The 18,301-nt window shown below is 45.3% G+C and overlaps 1 protein-coding gene across 3 annotated transcripts in view; it reads right to left on the bottom strand.

Annotated features, from left to right (window-relative positions):
* ksr1b (kinase suppressor of ras 1b) overlaps window positions 1–9,980 on the bottom strand; it is a 63,665-nt gene extending 53,685 nt beyond the window's left edge. For all 3 annotated transcript variants that reach the window (XM_063205216.1, XM_063205215.1, XM_063205217.1), the window contains exon 1: window positions 9,501–9,980. In XM_063205216.1, coding sequence (XP_063061286.1) covers window positions 9,501–9,710 — 210 coding nt within the window. In that variant the 5' untranslated portion in view covers window positions 9,711–9,980. The remainder of the gene's footprint in view (window positions 1–9,500) is intronic.
* Window positions 9,981–18,301: the final 8,321 nt, after the last annotated feature.

Here is an 18,301-nt window from a genome sequence, read left to right as displayed (position 1 = left end):
CTCGAAGAGCTGAAGGCTGTTTATGTTCAGAGTGGTGAAATCTTCAGTAACTTTCAGAGTCAAAATGTAACCAACTCTCTTATTCATGATGGAGTAAGTACAAGTGAAAGTGAAAATAAATATTAACAATGAACAAAATCATGAATATTTAACAAGCAAACGACTAATTAAATGCATTGCACATGCCCATGGATATTAATATTGCTTTGGCCTACAGCAGTAATGACGAAACCTACATGATCAGTCAGAGTGAGTGAGTGAGAGAGAGAGAGAGAGAGAGAGAGAGAGTGAGAGTGAGAGAGAGAGAGAGAGAGAGTGAGTGAGTGAGTGAGAGAGAGAGAGAGAGAGAGAGAGAGAGTGAGAGTGAGAGAGAGAGAGATGTAGAACAGAGCGTCAGCGTGAGCCGCCTAGCGCAAGCTGGAAAGTACAAGTGGACACTGGAAACAAATATTAACAATTAACAAAATCATGATTAATTAATAAGCAAACTACTAATTAAATGCACTGTGGGCGGCCCATGGATATTAATATTGTTTAGCCCGGCACTTGTAATGACGCCCTGAATCTTACACGGTCACAGAGCGTGGCAGCGAAAAGAGTGTACACGCAGCGTACGGTATGTTAGCTAGCGTCAGGGCTGGACTGGGGGAGAAATAGGGCTCGGGCACTTTTGGCTTAAAGGGCCCCCTCATTATTAGCAGAGCAGAACTGACTCATCGGTGGGCCCCACACCCTCGTGGGCCCTATTTTTAGAAATGTTACAAAAATTATTATAATTTTTTTTTAACATTTCTGAAAAAAGGGGCCCAAGAGGGTGCAGGGCCCACCGGAAAATGCCCGGTATGCCAGATGTCCAGTCTGGCCCTGGCTAGCGCAAGCGAAGGTGGAACATCATTAAAGTTTCAGGTAGCATCGAGGCCATCATGCGAGAGTAGGCCGTGGCGTGGCGTGCGTGGAGCATGCGGTGGGGGATGTTGTTCAGCTGTTCCCCTCCTCACCTTCACAGACACCCCTGAAGTGATTTAATGAACGCAGAGTGGAGTGCGGTCAAACAGACCTAAAAACAAGCAGGTGTTGGTTTGCACACACGCAGATACTGAAGGCCTGGACTCGACTGACTTGGCCCGCCCGCCTGACTAGCGTAGCGCTCGCATGGACGCAGTGTCTGATTGCACCCCGAGCTGCAGTAGTGTCCATCTCAGTTACTCGTTGTTTCTCTGTGAGCGTGCAAACACACAAACACACACACACACACACACACAGAGACACACACACACACACGCCTGCCGAAGGGGTATGTTGTCCCGGGTCCAGAGAGAAAGGGGCCCCAGAATTGGGTTCCCATTACATGGTATGCATTGAGTAGGGGGCCCTTTCAAATTACTTTGTTCTGGGCCCAGCAGAAGCTGTCAGCGGCCCTGCACGCGCGCGCACGCACGCACGCACGCACACACGCACACACGCACACACACACACACACACACACACACACACACACACACACACACACACACACACACACACACACACACACACACACACACACACACGCACACACGCACACACACACACACAGGTTGGGAGGGATCAGTGTCAAGAGATTAGGGGGGGCTTCACCTGTTTCAGTGAAATGTTCTTTTTTCTTTAAAAAAAAAAAAAACACAGTTGAAGGAAATGAATTTCTTTTCGTCTTTCACAGCTTTGAGAGAGAAATGAAAAGAAAGACAAGGCTGCAAAGGAGAATGGGCGCAAATGACCTTACATTTGTTGACTACAACAACTGCCTCCTTGTCTGCCTGCCTGCCTGCCTGCCTGTCTGCCTCTCTCAAAGGATACTCAGTAGCAGTGCTATGTGGGAGAGATGCTGAGCGCTCTTCTTTGTTAGATAGTATACTCCGATATGCTGGTGCTCTTGAAGTTAAACGACAAAGTCCATTCTTCAAAACTTGTTGGCCGTTGGGCCTACTTCAGGCGACTCTTGCATAGAGACAAGGAGTAGTATGGTATTTTATCATTTAAAAACCCTTTATTTTAAACTGGGCTTGACGCCCTGATCAAGACCCGGTGTGGTTGAAACCGGTTGCCGTTTTTAGATATGTACCCCAGTTTAAAATAAAGTTTTTTTTTAAATTATAAAATACCACACTACTCCTTGTCTCTATGCAAGAGTCGCCTGAAGTAGGCCCGACGGCCAACAAGTTTTGATTCTCAGTAGCAAGCTGACGAGGAGATACGATACGATACGACACGATACGATTATACTTTATTGTCAGTTTTCACCGAAATTCTTTTTGCGTCCCTGAGCAACACTCGCTTAAGACAGGACATACACATAACATCACATCACAAGACTATTGCACAACTGAGAAAAAACAAAAACAAAACAAACAAAAAACAGAGGACACAGGCCTATATACAGACATACATGCATACATACAACCCACATAACTTGAAAGATCCTACCACATGGAGTGATAACTCTCTATGCAGTCTTATGACTGATTTAACAAAATAATTGATTGATGTATGAAAGCATGTTTAAGTCTGTTGTGGTGATTGGTTGGGATGAGACATCCCAGTGTGCATCTGCTGGGTCCTCCCGGGGCAGAGTTGGTAGCGCACCGGTTCCTCTTCTTTATTGAACTCGGTCATTTGTCGAGCCAGTGCTACACATAATTAAAGCCCTCTACAAAGTGCCATCATCAGCTGTTTTGGTGCTTGCGCCTGAAGGAGGGAGGGAGGCAGCCTGAATTCTTTCCAGCACGTGTTATTTGCCACACAACTGCAAAAAATGTGCCTACACACAATCTTCACAGCTGCTTAACATCCAATGGCTCATCTAAACCGCCAGGGCAAACAGGGGTGCATTTCTTCTTAACTACGTTAGCTACTTTGTTGTTTCCAATGCAATTTCCCATTAACAACTACCCAGGTTGCTAACTGCTAACAACTACGTTTTCAAGAAACACACCCCAGCTAAGCAAGGGTACCTAGTAGGGGTGTGCGATGTGACGAAATTAAAATCATGATGTGACATTTTTGCCATATCGCCCACCCCTAGTAGATAAGGACAATCCCAAAGTGGCCTAAGAAAAAGATTCAAGATAAACGCCTGCAAATGAAATAGAGAAAAAAGCTCAGGGGCGCTGTGGCGCAGCACGCTAAGGCCCCCACAGGAATTTCCCGATCCTCCCCTGTCTCTCTGTCCCATTCACTTCCTGTCACCATCTTTGACTGTCCTGTCAAATAAAGACATAAAAAGCCCTTAAAGTATATATTTTTTTAAAGAATTAGAAAAAGAAAGAGAAAAAAGCTCAACATTTACCAATGACAATTCTTCAATTGAGAATGGCTTCCATGTTTTCTTAAAGCAACACCCAGTCATTTTCCTCTTTTTTTCCATTTTCTCCAACAGACAGGCCCATGTAATGCTTCAGCAAAAATCAGTGTAGGTGGTCAAAGTCTGAAGTGCCACCGTTACGTTACAACTCGACTCTACGGACCCCGGGAAACAAGTCAGACTTCATTTAATTTATGCTGAAACGATACTTAGTGTTCCTTTAACTTTGCAGATTGAAGTGCAGCCGGTGATGATGCTGAGGAGGAGGAGGAGGAAGAGGAGGAGGAGGAGCAGGCGGGTGACTACTGAGGGGCCGGCTCCAATATCTGAGCCACTGCCAGGGCAGCATTCATGCACAGGCTAGATATGGCTGCAGCCTAGGGCCCCCACCTACCAGGGGGGCACCTGATTGGCCACAGGTGAAAAATTGCAGAATTGTGACAGGATGCAATATTGAAAAAATTACATGTTCTGTTGGTAGACAAGTTACCCTTAATTCCTAGCTCGTAATTATGACACTGTCTATGTAAATTTGCCTTCCGGGGGGCCCCACAGCAACCCAAAGCCTAGGGGCCCCAGGTCAACTTTATCTGGCCCTTGCCACTGCAGTGCAGGCTTCATTAGTGCTGCCTGGGTTTCATCTGTGAAGGGGGCAGCGCAGCGGGTGTAACTCGAGACCCCAGCGGACAATGAATTTGAGGCCTGGCCAATTTGCCTTGCCACTGTATTGTCAGGGAAGGGACGGGGACGGGGGACGGGGGACGGGGACAGGAGCAAGGTAAGAAGAACCAGAGGGGGGTGGGGGGGGTAGGACAGGACCAGGGCTGGACTGGCAATCTGGCATAGCGGGCATTTCCCAGGGGGCCTGCACCCTCGAGGCCCCTATTTTCAAATGTTTCTTTTTTTATTTAACATTTCTGAAAATAGCGGCCCACAAGGGTGCGCGGCCCACCGGAGAGTCAGTTCTGTGCCACTAATTATAAGGGGGGGGGGGGGTTTGGGGGAGCCAATTGTGCCCGGGCCCTATTTCTCCCCCAGCCCTAGACAGGACAAGACAGGACGGTTTGCTGCAGCCGCCACCGACGCCCGCCGGTACTATAGCCTGACCATGGCCTTTGTTTTGGTGCTGAGTGACGTCTCTCTCTCTCTCTCTCTCTCTCTCTCTCTCTCTCTCCAACACTCTCTTCTCCTACTCTCCCCCTCTCGTCTCCCACTCACTCTCTCTCTCTCTCTCTCTCTCTCTCTCTCTCTCTCTCTCTCTCTCTCTCTCTCTCTCTCTCTCTCTCTCTCTCTCTCTCTCTCTCTCTCTCTCTCTCTCTCTCTCTCTCTCTCTCTCTCTCTCTCTCTCTCTCTCTCTCTCTCTCTCTCTCTGACCAGGCGCCACACATACTGTAGCCACCCTCTGTGACAGACAGCAGTATTTTCCATGCATCTCTTTTCTCAAGCGGTCTGTGTCTGTCCGTCTGTCTATCAGTCTGGCCTTTTTCAGACCTACTCGTCTCTCTCCCATTACTTCCAGCAATTGTCTGTCTGTCTGTCTGCCTGTCTCTCTGTCTGTCTGTCTGCCTGTCTGTCTGTCTGCCTGTCTGTCTGCCTGTCTGTCTGCCTGTCTGTCTGCCTGTCTCTCTGTCTGCCTGTCTCTCTGTCTGTCTGTCTGCCTGTCTGTCTGTCTGTCTGTCTGTCTGTCTGTCTGCCTGTCTGTCTGTCTGCCTGTCTCTCTGCCTGCCTGTCTACCAGTCGTCCTGCCTGCCCACCTGCCAGTCTGCCTGCCGGCTTTTTTCAGCAGCAATGTGTTATTTGATTGTCTTCGTTAGCAGTTATCTTTGAAAATGTGTATGTGTGTGTGAGGGAAGGGCGGGGTGTGGCCTAGTAGAGTATGAGGGAGGGGCCTAAATAGCACGCCTTCCATTTGTTCCCAGCTCAGCAGATAATGTCGACCAATAGAAAAAGTCAGTGGCGGAACATTTGTACACAGGGCCCCAGGGCAAACCACCTACAGAGCCCCTCCATACAGCATGCCATGGTCACAATAAGGCCCCCAACACTAATACAGGAGGCCCCTGGGTAAATGCCCTGTTTGTCCCCCACTAATAGCTCTGCCTCTGGAAAGAGTTCCAAACACTGTGGCAAACATGATGGTGACTTTACAATGGCAATAAACTGGGATGAGGAGCGCCCAGTCCCAACAGGGCTGCACAGCTTATTTCCCTCTCCCGCCAGAGAGATCTGTCTGTGTTTACAGTCACCACCACCATCACTGCCACTACTACTACTACTAAGCTTACTACTACTACTGTGGCAGGTTGGACCTGTGGTCGTAACCTACTTGCATTGCGCTTCATGATTGGCATTACTTGCCTGTGGGCCAGCAGGGCGGGCACTGACACACAGCGGAACTAGCGTCACGTTGTTTAGAGTAGCCTATAAATTTCCGAAAAAAAAGTCTACAAGTGAGATGCCAGGTATGGACTCACCTGGGCTCGCTGGTGTTATCTAACTGGTGCAGTGTTGCTGTGGGGTGGTGTGAGGACCCCTGGCCATTGTGTGCGCCTAGGCCTGGTTGAAGGTAGGCTTTCCTTTTAGACATGTGCTTAACATACTGAGCCTGACATTAATATTAGTTGGAACACTTGCTAATTGGTGCCGCTTTGCCCTAGTATCCCATTGTGCCTGGCTACAACAGGGAGGCGTACCTGAATTCCTCGCCGCTCTGTTGCGCCCTCAGGTAAGATGCCATGCCATGAAGTACTATTAATTGTAATGTTGTAAACTGTATAGGCTAAAGTCATGGTGTGGTAAATTCTTGTTAACACTGTCCTAACCTACCCAAGTCGGAGACACGCCGAACAGCGTGTTGTGTGAGGGGGGGCATTCCGTCGGGGGTGGGGGACACCACCGTCTTTCCCATATGGTGTTTTTGTTTGTTTGTTTTCATGAGAGGTATAGGTTTTACGAGCTCGCAGTGAACGGGGTCGTGGTTGTTCTGGGGCTGGCATTACAACTTCCCTGGTGTAACATAGTGGCCTGAGTGGCAAAAAAAGCACTCCTACGTTGTGAACCTTGGTGTGTCGTGATTTCTTTAAGTTTGCTGTGCCATTTTCACTTTATCTTTGTGTTTGGTTTGCTTTATTACTTTGTGTAGTTTTTATCAGTGCTTTTATTTTCACAACGTAGCTGTGCCCGTTTCTGCTTAGCCAATTGGCTGTTCGACCTACACCAGCCAATGTAATTCTCCAGCCTGTGATTTAAAACCACTGCTGTTAAAAATACTTGTGAACCCGAGCAATCACGCTCTGCATGTCCTGAAACGTACGCCCGTTTTAAGTATTGATCCAAAAAAGAGAAGAGAAAATAAAGAAATGCATATGTTTACAACTGTGTCCTCATTGATCATCTAGAACCTGTCGGGGAAGTTGATGGGTATAACACCTGGGTTGTCTCGCCCTAAACGAGACTGGTGTAGTCACCTTGTAAATCTGATAAAGTAAAAGTCTGAGATTTTGGTAAACACCATTCGGTTACACTGCTACTACTACTGCTACTACTACTACTACTGAACTTGCCTCCAAAAGGTTTGACTTTTCAGTTCAAGCCTCAAATGACAACGTTAGCGTCTTTAAAAAAAAAAAAAAAAGCCACTATCCCTGGCAGCAGGTGCTGTCGCACTGTTGTGAATGTCTTGTTTGGAGACATGGGCTATGTCTCAAATCACTTGTGCCAGTGCACTGACAGTCAGTGCACAGCTCACACAGTGCACTGAGGTCTTTAGTGCATAGTGTCGTGGAAAAATTTGAGCACTATGCACTGTGCCATCGCTGGAAGTGATAGCTAAGCATGGCATTAGCTCGGCAAAATATCGGTTGGCTACTGTTTACAATGCACAGCGTCTGGTGCTTGTATTTACATTTCCTTCACCCCAAAGGCCAACAATCACACATACAATACTTGGGTTGGCATGAAAAGGTTGGTGTCCCATCAACATTACTTACAGAATTAGGAAACTGTTGACCAAACTCTTCTACTGAACTGAATGCCACATGTCCTCTATGTCATTGTCAAAATGGTGGCCGTTTAGTGCGTGCAGTGTCCATCATTTAAGCACTGCGATTTTCTGCCATTGTTAGGGGATCATCCCGAAGTGCACAAGTGCATGGATTGAGACACAGTCATGGAATCGGTTATGGGGTTGGAGCCTTATCACAACACAGCACTAGATGCACCAACTCTTTCACCAGCAGCCAGAGAGAGTAGAGAGAAGACTTAAAGAATCTCTGGCACAACAGCATCCACAATGCAGAACTGTGCAGGACCACTGGTACTCTGTAAGAGACAAAGGTTCGATCTGAAATGTTCATTACACAGCGTGTATTCTCTATCTGAGGAACAAAGCTAAGTTACTACTGCTCTGTAACAAGTGAGTATTTCAGAAAGGGGCTAAATGGGCCAAGCACTATACATGCATTACCATTAGGGATGTCAACAATTACTTGATTAATCGACTTAAGTCGATAAAAATGTTAATCGATTAAAATAAATGAATTGCAATTAATCGCCAACTTGACTGGCGAGAGATACAGGTGATGTGGGCTTGACGAAGTGTGCGTGAGGAGGGGTGTGAGGAGGGAACATTTAAATCACCTTTGGATTAAGGAATATAAATTAATGGAAATTTAGCATTTTATCTCATTTTTATTTTGCCGCTTACCAATTAATCGTAAGTCGATCGATGAGATCAATCAACTAACAGCTAATGAATTAATAAATAATTTGCATTCCTAGTTACCATGATCAAATGAATCTAAATTTGAAGAGATTTGAAGAGACACAAATACACAAAAGTGAACGCAGCAGAGGGTTGCATATTGGAAACAGTAATACAACCTTATGGTACTGAATGTAGCTTACAGCTGATATCATAAGGCAACATATTAAATGGTATATGACATTATGGCATAATGATTGCTATGGCATTATGAACAGACAGTCCTGATGCACTGGGTATTTTTAAGCATGACTAGATCCAGGGTTCCCAAACTTAACCGTGCCAAAGCCCCCCATACCCTGGTAGATTCCAGCCAAGCCCCCCTTTACATGTGTGGTGCCGCACTACTTTTCCTGTGCACCCCCTTTCACAACCACAGTCTAGGCCTGTGAGTCAGTGCCCCACTAGGATATATAAAATGAACTAATGGGAATATTGCTTTGGTTTATTTTGGTGTACATTAGTTATTCAATTTCTTCCATAATCTATTTTATTATTTCCTACTTTCTGCGGCCCCCCTAGCACCCCTTCGTGGCCCCCGGCCCCCACTTTGAAAACCACTGGACTAGCTCTTCAGAGCACATTTTGCCCCTCCAGGAATGTCATGGATAACCACAGTAGGCCTGTCTACATGGCTCAGAGTTAAAGATGGAATATTTTAGATAGAAGAACAACTGGGTACAATAACTATCCATTTGCAAGATGTGAGCAGGCAAGCAAGAAAGCAAGAAACAAACAAAAAACAAAGACACCAACAAATAAAAGAAAGAAAGATAATTGACAGCAAAAGCATTAGGCTAGTGATCCTTTGACAATGTTATTTCAGGTTATTTGTTGATGTTGCTATGGGTCTCTGGTCTTTCTCTGAGTGTGCACCTTTCTTTTACAATGGACTTATAATAGACTACCTATTGGCCAAGTGATTCTTAATAACATCTCTCTATTCTGTTATCTTATTTTCGTATGATGAAATTGACTGTTTTTAGGTTAGATTAGCTGCTTTACAAATGCTTTTTCGTTAGTCTTGGCAACCCACACCATAGCCAAGATATGAACCAGGAAGTCTTGTCAACTCCTATCCAAAGGACACGATGCTGCGTTACGCCTCTTTGGGCTGTCAGAAAACAATAGGTAGGTCTGTTTAGTGTTGTGGTGACCCAAAACTACCCATATCGTGATTGCAACTAAAAGTAGAGTTCCAGGCTCAAGTGAATTTCTGAGGAATTCGCAATGATTAAGCCCGATGGCTTTTTAACAACAGAAAAATGTCGAGACCAATTTTGTCAGTTCCACAAGGGAATAGAAATGCGCGTGCAATTGCCACCAAATTAAGTCATACCCCATATAATAGCCTATAGGCCTACGCCTTTGTGGCTCTACTATGAAAAAGACACTTGCCTCTAATGTTCGGATCTCCTGTTGCGTGAGATCGTTGGATGCAGCACATTTCGTCCTGAGCCCTTGTAAACTGGAGATGGAGATGTCGATCATGTCCTGGATGACTTCACATTGCTGTAGCGCAGCCGTAGATGCACTAGATACCGCATCTCCCTCCAAAGGACTGTCACTTTTGACCATGGTTTCACCTGTGCCAGGCACGCTGTCCATTCCTCGGTACTAGGGCACTGACACGGCGTGGCAGGCAGGCAGGATACGAGCTCTATTGCAAACGCATGGTGCAGTTCTGAAGATGCGCCCCAAGTTTCAGTTATCTCCTTCGAAGGGAATTAAAAGTGACTGCAACAGGCTATAAACTAATCTATTACTGGAGATTCCAGACGGGGTCATGCTAAATACAACACCAATAACTACTTTGACAACATAGCTAAGAGGTGTTGTCAGAGTCTCGGCTTCATAAGATCCCCTCCCTTCCTTACAAGCGTTTGCATAGCGCTCGACTGCTTGTCAGCTGCAGAGCCATCTAATAACAGAGTTGCGCAAACCGGGGACCAGGAAGTCGGTTGGTGATGTGATTCGCGTAGATTAAAATGTTTCTTAACAGTAAACTTCTGTTCGGTGGAAACTAACACAGAACCATCACATACCAAACAAAGATTAAGTACAAACAAATTACATTATCTTTACCACATTTTCTGTGTTCTACGGCCACCTCCTGGAACTAAGTAACTTCTAATAGAACTAAAGTCAATGGGGATTTCCATGTTAACGCTCCATGAGGCTCCATGAGAGCCGCCATTGCTGTGGAAAGATTGGTCCATAGAGGTCTATGGGAGTGGCGTAACTCTGATATTAGATGGCTCTGGTCAGCTGTTTGTAGCATCATCTTCGCGCTGTGCATTGTAGGAAATCGAGTCTTTGTACTTTCCCTCTGGGTCACCCTCTTTTACACAGTAGTCAGTAGCCTAGAGACCAAGTAGAAGATATTTGCATCGTATAGGCCTATGCATTGCGCACCAGAAATGTAGGTCTGCGTAAGTGAAAAAGTGAAACACTGCTTTACAAGATTGGGAAAGGAATGCATTATTATTATTATTATTATAATTATTATTATTATTATTATTATCATCCAAGTGCTAACACCCACTCTCCTTATAATACATAACAGACTATGTTCTACTAATGTTGAGATCCTCCTCTACAACCTGCAGTTGTAGTTGCACATATTGCATGTGAGATCATCCAGACTTTTACAGTACTCTGCATGTGTTAAAGTAGTTACACTTCAAGGTATTTGTAGTTCACGACACTTTCAGAGTCTGTGTCTATGAATCATGCCACAAGCTGTGTGTGTGTGTGTGTGTGTGTGTGTGTGTGTGTGTGTGTGTGTGTGTGTGTGTGTGTGTGTGTGTGTGTGTGTGTGTGTGTGTGTGTGTGTGTGTGTGTGTGTGTGTGTGTGTGTGTGTGTGTTTGAGTGTGTGCGCGAGCAAGAGAGAGAGAGAGAGAGAGAGGAGCAGAGAGAGAAAGAGAAGGGTTTTTTTGTTTACTTAGAATGTTCCCATGATGTCATGACTGCGAGAGCCAGCCTACTCACCAAGACAGAGCAGCATGGGAAACCACAGATGGGGCCGACTCACTCACTCACTGCTTGCACTGGCTTTCTGGCTTCTGACCGTTTGATGTCGGATCATGGGGGGGGGGGGGGGGGAGCAACAGCATTTTCCACAGACTTAAGTTCAGTATGGTGAAAGGTAGAAAAAGGGGAAGAAGGGGTTTTCATCGCCGTCTTCTGTTACATGGGGTGTGTGTGTATGCGTGTGCGTGAGAAAAGTATACTTTATTAATCCCCAAAGGGAAATGAAGGTAGGCTACCTTTCTGCTGTTGGTGTGTGTGTGTGTGTGTGTGTGTGTGTGTGTGTGTGTGTGTGTGTGTGTGTGTGTGTGTGTGTGTGTGTGTGTGTGTGTGTGTGTGTGTGTGTGTGTGTGTGTGTGTGTGTGTGTGTGTGTGTGTGTGTGTGTGTGTGTGTGTGTGTGCATGCGCGCGTGCATGCTTGCGTGCGTGTTAGGCAAAGAGAGAGAGAGAGGCAGACACAGGGAGAAAATAGAGCTTTGGGTGAAAGTATTGTTCGTTTATGAGGAGGAGAGAGAGATAGAGAGAGAAAGAGAGGGGAGAGAGAGCGAGAGAAAGAGAGGGGGAGAGAGAGAGAGAAAAAGAGAGGGGCAGAGAGAGATAAAGAAAGAGAGACTGTGAGAGAGAAAGACAAAGAGAGAGAGAGAGAGTGTGTTAGAGAGAGAGAAAGAAAGAAAGAAAGAGAGAGGGGGGGGGCAGAGAGAGAGAGGGGGCGGACAGAGAGAGAGAGAGCTCGTCAGGTGTCCAGTCTTCTCAGTACTCTGCTAATGAGTCTTGGCTGCTGGCTGCTGTCACTTCTTTATGTAGCAGAGGTGAAACCATGGCTACGGTAGCCTAGCCACCACGCCACACTCACACATCACATGGGGAAGGGTCTGGAAACACATCATGGGAACACACACAAACACAAACACACACACGCGCGCGCATACATGCATACACACACACTCATACACGCGCACGCACGCATACATACACATGCACGCACGAGAGAGCATGTTAGGATGCACTTCATGGTGAGTCACTCGCAAATGTACAAATGAGGAAGGGTCCAGAAACGCATCATGGGCATACCCACACATACAGACAGACACACACACACACACACACACACACACACACACACACACACACACACACACACACACACACACACACACACACACACACACATACACACACACACACACACACTCACTCCCACACACACACACACACACACACACTCACACACACGCACGCACGCACGCACACACACACACACACACACACACACACACACACACACACACACACACACACACACACACACACACACACACACACACACACACACACACACACACACACACACACACACAGCATGCAGAGAAGTTTCATATCCTCTCCCTTTTCTGTCTTCCTAGGCCTTGTTGTTGTCATCTTTCTTTTCTCAACACGCTCATATGCAAGCACACATGCAAGCGCACACATGCACACTCGCATCCTAAGAGCACATGGTCTCTCTCTTGCACACGACACACACACACACACACACACACACACACACACACACACACACACACACACACACACACACACACACACACACACACACACACACACACACACACACACACACACACACACACACACACACAAGCATCTTAAGAGAACTCTCATGTGATGGTTCTGCTCATGCTTAAGGAAGTAGAAGTGTGTTGTCTTTCCCATGCTTGCATTGTCTCCCTATGGGAAGCCTACCTTGCCTGTGATGACCATGCACACATAGCCTGGCTGTGATGCGCAAAATGGATTCATGAGTTACAGTCTGGTGCGACATATTCCAAATCAATTGGTTTTATCTATCCAATTCAGCCATGTGATTGGTTGGTTTAATGGAGCAGGTAAAACAAGGTCATTTTAGAATATGTGGCACTGCATTGTAACTAATGAATTTGCCCATCTCTGTTGCCCGGCACTGTCTTCAGAGGCATGCGTGGGTGAACTATGCAGGTACTTCAACGCCACTACATCTAGACGTAATATAATATGTAAGGAAATGATAATTGAGTAGAATCATATGGCAGGCTGAGGCTATACATAATTGTGGAATAGTTGTAGTGGTTTATTATTTCGTAAATTAGTTAGGAATTTAGTAATTAGCCTACCTCTTCATTGCTGGTTGGTAGATATCATGATAGGTAAATTAATCAACAGGTTGAAATAAAAACCAAACTGATACCACAGTATAAGGCTTGAAGTGGAGCAACCTGATTGCCCTGCCATAGCCTGGCCCATCTGAGCACAGAATAATTTTATTAGTTTGAAAAGTTGATATTATGACGCGGTATTGATATTGCACTCTCCTATTAAAAGATAAAGCTTTAGGCTAAACAAAGAGCATGACAACGATTATTTATAATTATTATTTGTATGCCTCTGTGTCTCTTATTTCCTTTGATAGTGTGTGTGTGTGTGTGTGTGTGTGTGTGTGTGTGTGTGTGTGTGTGTGTGTGTGTGTGTGTGTGTGTGTGTGTGTGTGTGTGTGTGTGTGTGTGTGTGTGTGTGTGTGTGTGTGTGTGTGTGTGTGTGTGTGTGTGTGTGTGTGTGTTGATGGTTAAGACATGGCATTATTTTGTTTTGATTATGGACACGCCACAGAGTGATCTGTGAGAATACACTGCCCCCTGCTGAGCAAAAATGTAACAACAGCTTTGTCAGTGGTTGTAATTCTCACAGATCAATAAAAGGATCTGGGAAACAAAACAGGACACATAATTAATGCTAAAAGCACCCAAATACTGATTTTTATACACCTGCACATTTTAATTTTAGGTTGTCTAATGAGAAACGTGGCTCTGCTGCTGTTAGGTCTTGTGAGTTGAGAGAGCCAACAACACACTGACGGTAAGTCCAGGGCAGGAAATGAGTCATCGTGCGCCCTGAGTTTGGCAGCATGAGTAACAGGAAGAGGAGACAATAGCAGGAAAATCAGGAATGTGCGGCTCAGTACGCTGCCTTTGAGTAGTTGGCTAGTGCTACTTTAATGTGTCATGGTGCCTGACTGCCACACAGCCACACGTCCATTCACCCCACCTGAAGAGCAGAGGGAGCTCTTGTCCACATTCTGAATAATATGAGAGAGGGAGAGAGAGAGGGAGAGAGAGAGAGAGAGAGAGAGAGAGAGAGAGAGGGAGAGGGAGAGAGAGAGAGGTTTCGTGTTTGACTGCAATGTGTGTTCGGTGCAAATGGTGTGTGTGTCTGTGCGCGTGAGTGTGTGTGTGTGTGTGTGTGTGTGTGTGTGTGTGTGTGTGTGTGTGTGTGTGTGTGTGTGTGTGCGCGCACAGGTGTGTGTGTGTGTGTGTGTGTGTGTGTGTGTGTGTGTGTGTGTGTGTGTGTGTGTGTGTGTGTGTGTGTGTGTGTGTGTGTGTGTGCGCGCTCACAGGTGTGTGTGTGTGTGTGTGTGTGTGTGTGTGTGTGTGTGTGTGTGTGTGTGTGTGTGTGTGTGTGTGTGTGTGTGTGTGTGTGTGTGTGTGTGTGTGTGTGTGTGTGTGTGTGTGTAAGAGAGATTACAAGATTGCGTATCACATTCTTATCTTCAGATTGTTACTGTAATATATTTCCTCAAGTTCTTGTGTAAATGTATTCAAATAATAAAAAAGCAGGATGAAGAAAAACAAGCAACGAAATCAGATAACCCTCAACACGATAACCCTTTTACAAGATATGCTATCATAACACCCAGGTTACTTTTGGATAAGAAAAAGTAAATCCATGTTGCAGAAGTGCCATTGCGCCGCAGGTGTAAAAAAAACAAACAACTAGCGCTACTTGAATCAAAGATATTTTACATCATTCTTGCCAAACAAAAAACACATTTTAAAACGGTTGTAGTATAGCTTGCAGCTGGAAGGTGGCAGCGTTTAGTAACCCAAATGCCAGAAGGTAAATAAGTGACCTTTTTTCACAATCTGTCGGCCGACCACAAACAACATCTTTGACGGTGACCCATCCACTGCAGATTTAAATAAACTAGAAGCACTCAGAGAGCGCAGACCTCCGCCAAGGAAGCTGCTTGATAGAACATTTGACTATACACCCTGTCTTTCTGCCTACTTTTTGTGGAGTTAGAAACTGGAATGTTTTGTCCTGTCCCGCAATTCAAATTGTGGTCACTATAGGGGCATCTAGATTTATACACCAGCAATGCTGAAGAATCTTTAAAAAGGTCCTGGTTCTGGGTTGGGATCCGGATCATAACCAGAATGTAATCTCTTGTTCCTTTGGTAATTTCCAACAACTCCACCAAGTTTCAGCCAAATGCGATCACAAGTTTTTGAGTTATCCTACTGACAGACAGACAAACAGACAGACAAACAGACAGACAGACAAACCAACGCAACTGAAAACAACCTCCTTGGCAGTGGTAATTAGAATAGAGCTCTTCAGCGTTGACGTCAACTTGTATGCGGCGTTTGGACTACCGGTTCCATGGCGATTTTTTACATTGCAAAACGCCATAGAGATTCAGGTTTGGCAAAAATATAAGTTGCACGGCAACAACGAACATTAGCGTGTCCCCGCATCCCTTTCTCATTAGTGGAACGGATCGTATCATCATGTTGGTGTATTCACATGTTAAATCATGACGATTATAATTCAATATTGCTAACCCCTTTCTGATCATTAAAACTTCCGAACTACATACTTTCCTTTGGTTGCCATGGGTACAACCTTCCGCACGTACATGCCGTTAGATACAGGCGCCGCTTCTGTAGTCGCCAAAAGCTTCCGGGTTTAGCATATGGACGCAACATCGTATTTATGTCAAAGTTTGACACAAAATGATCAACCATGTCATACCTACAGCCTATTTTTAACACCCTCGACAGTTTGCGGGGGTTCGCTAAGCGCGTGCTTGCACTCGGAGCTTATTTGAAATTTACCCCTATTCACTCCCAATGGAGGCCGGAAGCCGATACGAACCAGGAAGTCCTTAAATGCTAACATGAAAGACTACAATCTACTACATGCTTCCGCGTTACTGAAGAACTCTATTAGAGGTGCGCTGTGTATGGTGGCCAGAGCAGGTATTGCGACTATGCTTCTCATTGAAACTGTGCTGCCTATTGCCAAATTTGATGAATATTTGTTAAGTAATAAACTAATATTACTAATATGACCAAAGCACAGTAAGTTTTGCAGCTAAAAATGGCTATTTTTGGAAATTCAAAAAGAAATCTGGCAATAAACCACTAAAAATCTTACACAGTGCACCTTTAAAAACGGAAATTAAAATGATTATTGTATATTTTGAAATTATTCACTGTTGTTTGCAAGCACATCAATGAGATGACTGCAGCAGTGTTTACACACAACACCAGAGTATGACGCTACAAAAGCAATACAATACAGTTGGCCCATAGAGGTTATAAGGTGGCTGTTTATGTAGAGGGCCAAGGACAACACTGCTGTGTTTGGGCTGCAAGTGTGACCCAGAAACACAAGCATGCAGTGTTTATAAACATGACACCATTGCAGTGTACAATAGACAGGGCTGGGTTACTGCACGGGCCTACCAGGCCCAGGCCCAGGGGCCCAAGAGCCAAACGGGCCCTAAGGCCCAAGACTCCATATTTCCATTCTCGTGTTGCATTAACATTAAGCCTATAACAATTGTATTTAAGGTAAGGTAAAGGTAAGGTAAGGTGACTTTGATTTGATTTATACCCGAAGGTAGATAATGGTCGCAGCAGATAAAATTACTAAAAGCTTTCACAAACAACAAAATACTGCCTACAGTGCAGAAAAAGTTTACCCAACACCATAATATTAATTACAGTGACATAACAACAAAACACCAAACTAAACTAAACAAGAACAACAACTGACAGGCAGACAAATCTTTTCAAATTTGTTCAGGGGACAAACAAACAAATCCCCCCCAGTATCTTTTTGGAAACTAGCAATACCCACCCAGGGGGGCCTTTCTTGCTGTCCGGCCCGCAGGCCCCATGGAGTCATAATACACCCCTGACAATATAGTGCTAACAGTACATACAATACGGCGCCCCCATAGGAGCTCTAAGGTTGTTGTTTGCGCTGTAAGAGGCCCAAAGGCAACACTGTCTTGACCATTCACTGCGGGACGGGTGGTCACTCACTGAACTGCCCACTGCTGATGGGGGAAGAAGATAATTATACTCCCCCTTTGACCTGGACAGCTGGGAGTGACCCAGAAACTGAAGCCAGTCATACACTGTATCTCACATGCAGGGCCGCTGACAGCTTTGGCTGGGCCTGGGACAAAGTCATCTGAAAGGGCCCCCCCACCCGTTACATACAATGTAACAAGGACCCAATTCTGGGCCCTCCCTCTTTCTGGGCCCGGGACAACTGACCCCTTTGCAACACCCCAGTCAGAAGAGATGCACAGCATAGACTACATGTCTAGCTATTTGTATCTGAGGTTCTTCCTCAATGAGAAAAAAAGTGAATCTGAGCTGATCACAAACAGCATATTGAACAACAGAGAGACAACTATTCTTTCATACTTGCATATTAGTGCACATATAGTTCACAGAGGCAGCAAAGTGAATACAGAAGTGCCTTTCACACTAAAGGCGATGAACGACTTTCATTTAGAAACCCTGAAATACGTGGATATATTCCATGACAAATAATGTATTTGAGACCGTGAACCAACACTGGCTGCTTTTTAACATCGTGCTATTATTGAGAAATGATTAATGAGTGTAGTGCAAACCAGAAGCAATAATGAGAATTCACATAGGCCTATCACCATGACGATGCATTAAAAAACAAAACACTTTCAGTAACTTTTTCATGTGTGGCATCGGTCTTCCCCTGCCATCCGACATTCATGTATTTGTGTAATACATGAATATTGGGTTTTTCTTGCATTCCACAGAACCTCATAAAAATGGCGTTATCTGGATTTATCAAAACAAGTGCACAGCATGGAAAATCACTGGCAAGCGTGTTATCTGTTGAGGGCAGGGTGCAGTTATCCATGCATGAGACAGGAACGCCCACCGTCCGTCCACACAGTATCTGCACGGTCACCTGTCTTAATGTTTAACCTGATGGTGTTACGTTGTGTCTGAGTTGTGTTTGTGCCAACCCTCACGTTTACACCTTACTTACTGAGTAAAAAACAGGCCAAATA

Source organism: Engraulis encrasicolus, chromosome 8 (genome assembly GCF_034702125.1).
Source record: "Engraulis encrasicolus isolate BLACKSEA-1 chromosome 8, IST_EnEncr_1.0, whole genome shotgun sequence".
In the NCBI taxonomy this organism is placed as follows: domain Eukaryota; kingdom Metazoa; phylum Chordata; class Actinopteri; order Clupeiformes; family Engraulidae; genus Engraulis; species Engraulis encrasicolus.
The sequence above is the reverse complement of the archived record's forward strand: the minus strand, read 5'-3'. Positions and strand labels throughout refer to the sequence as shown.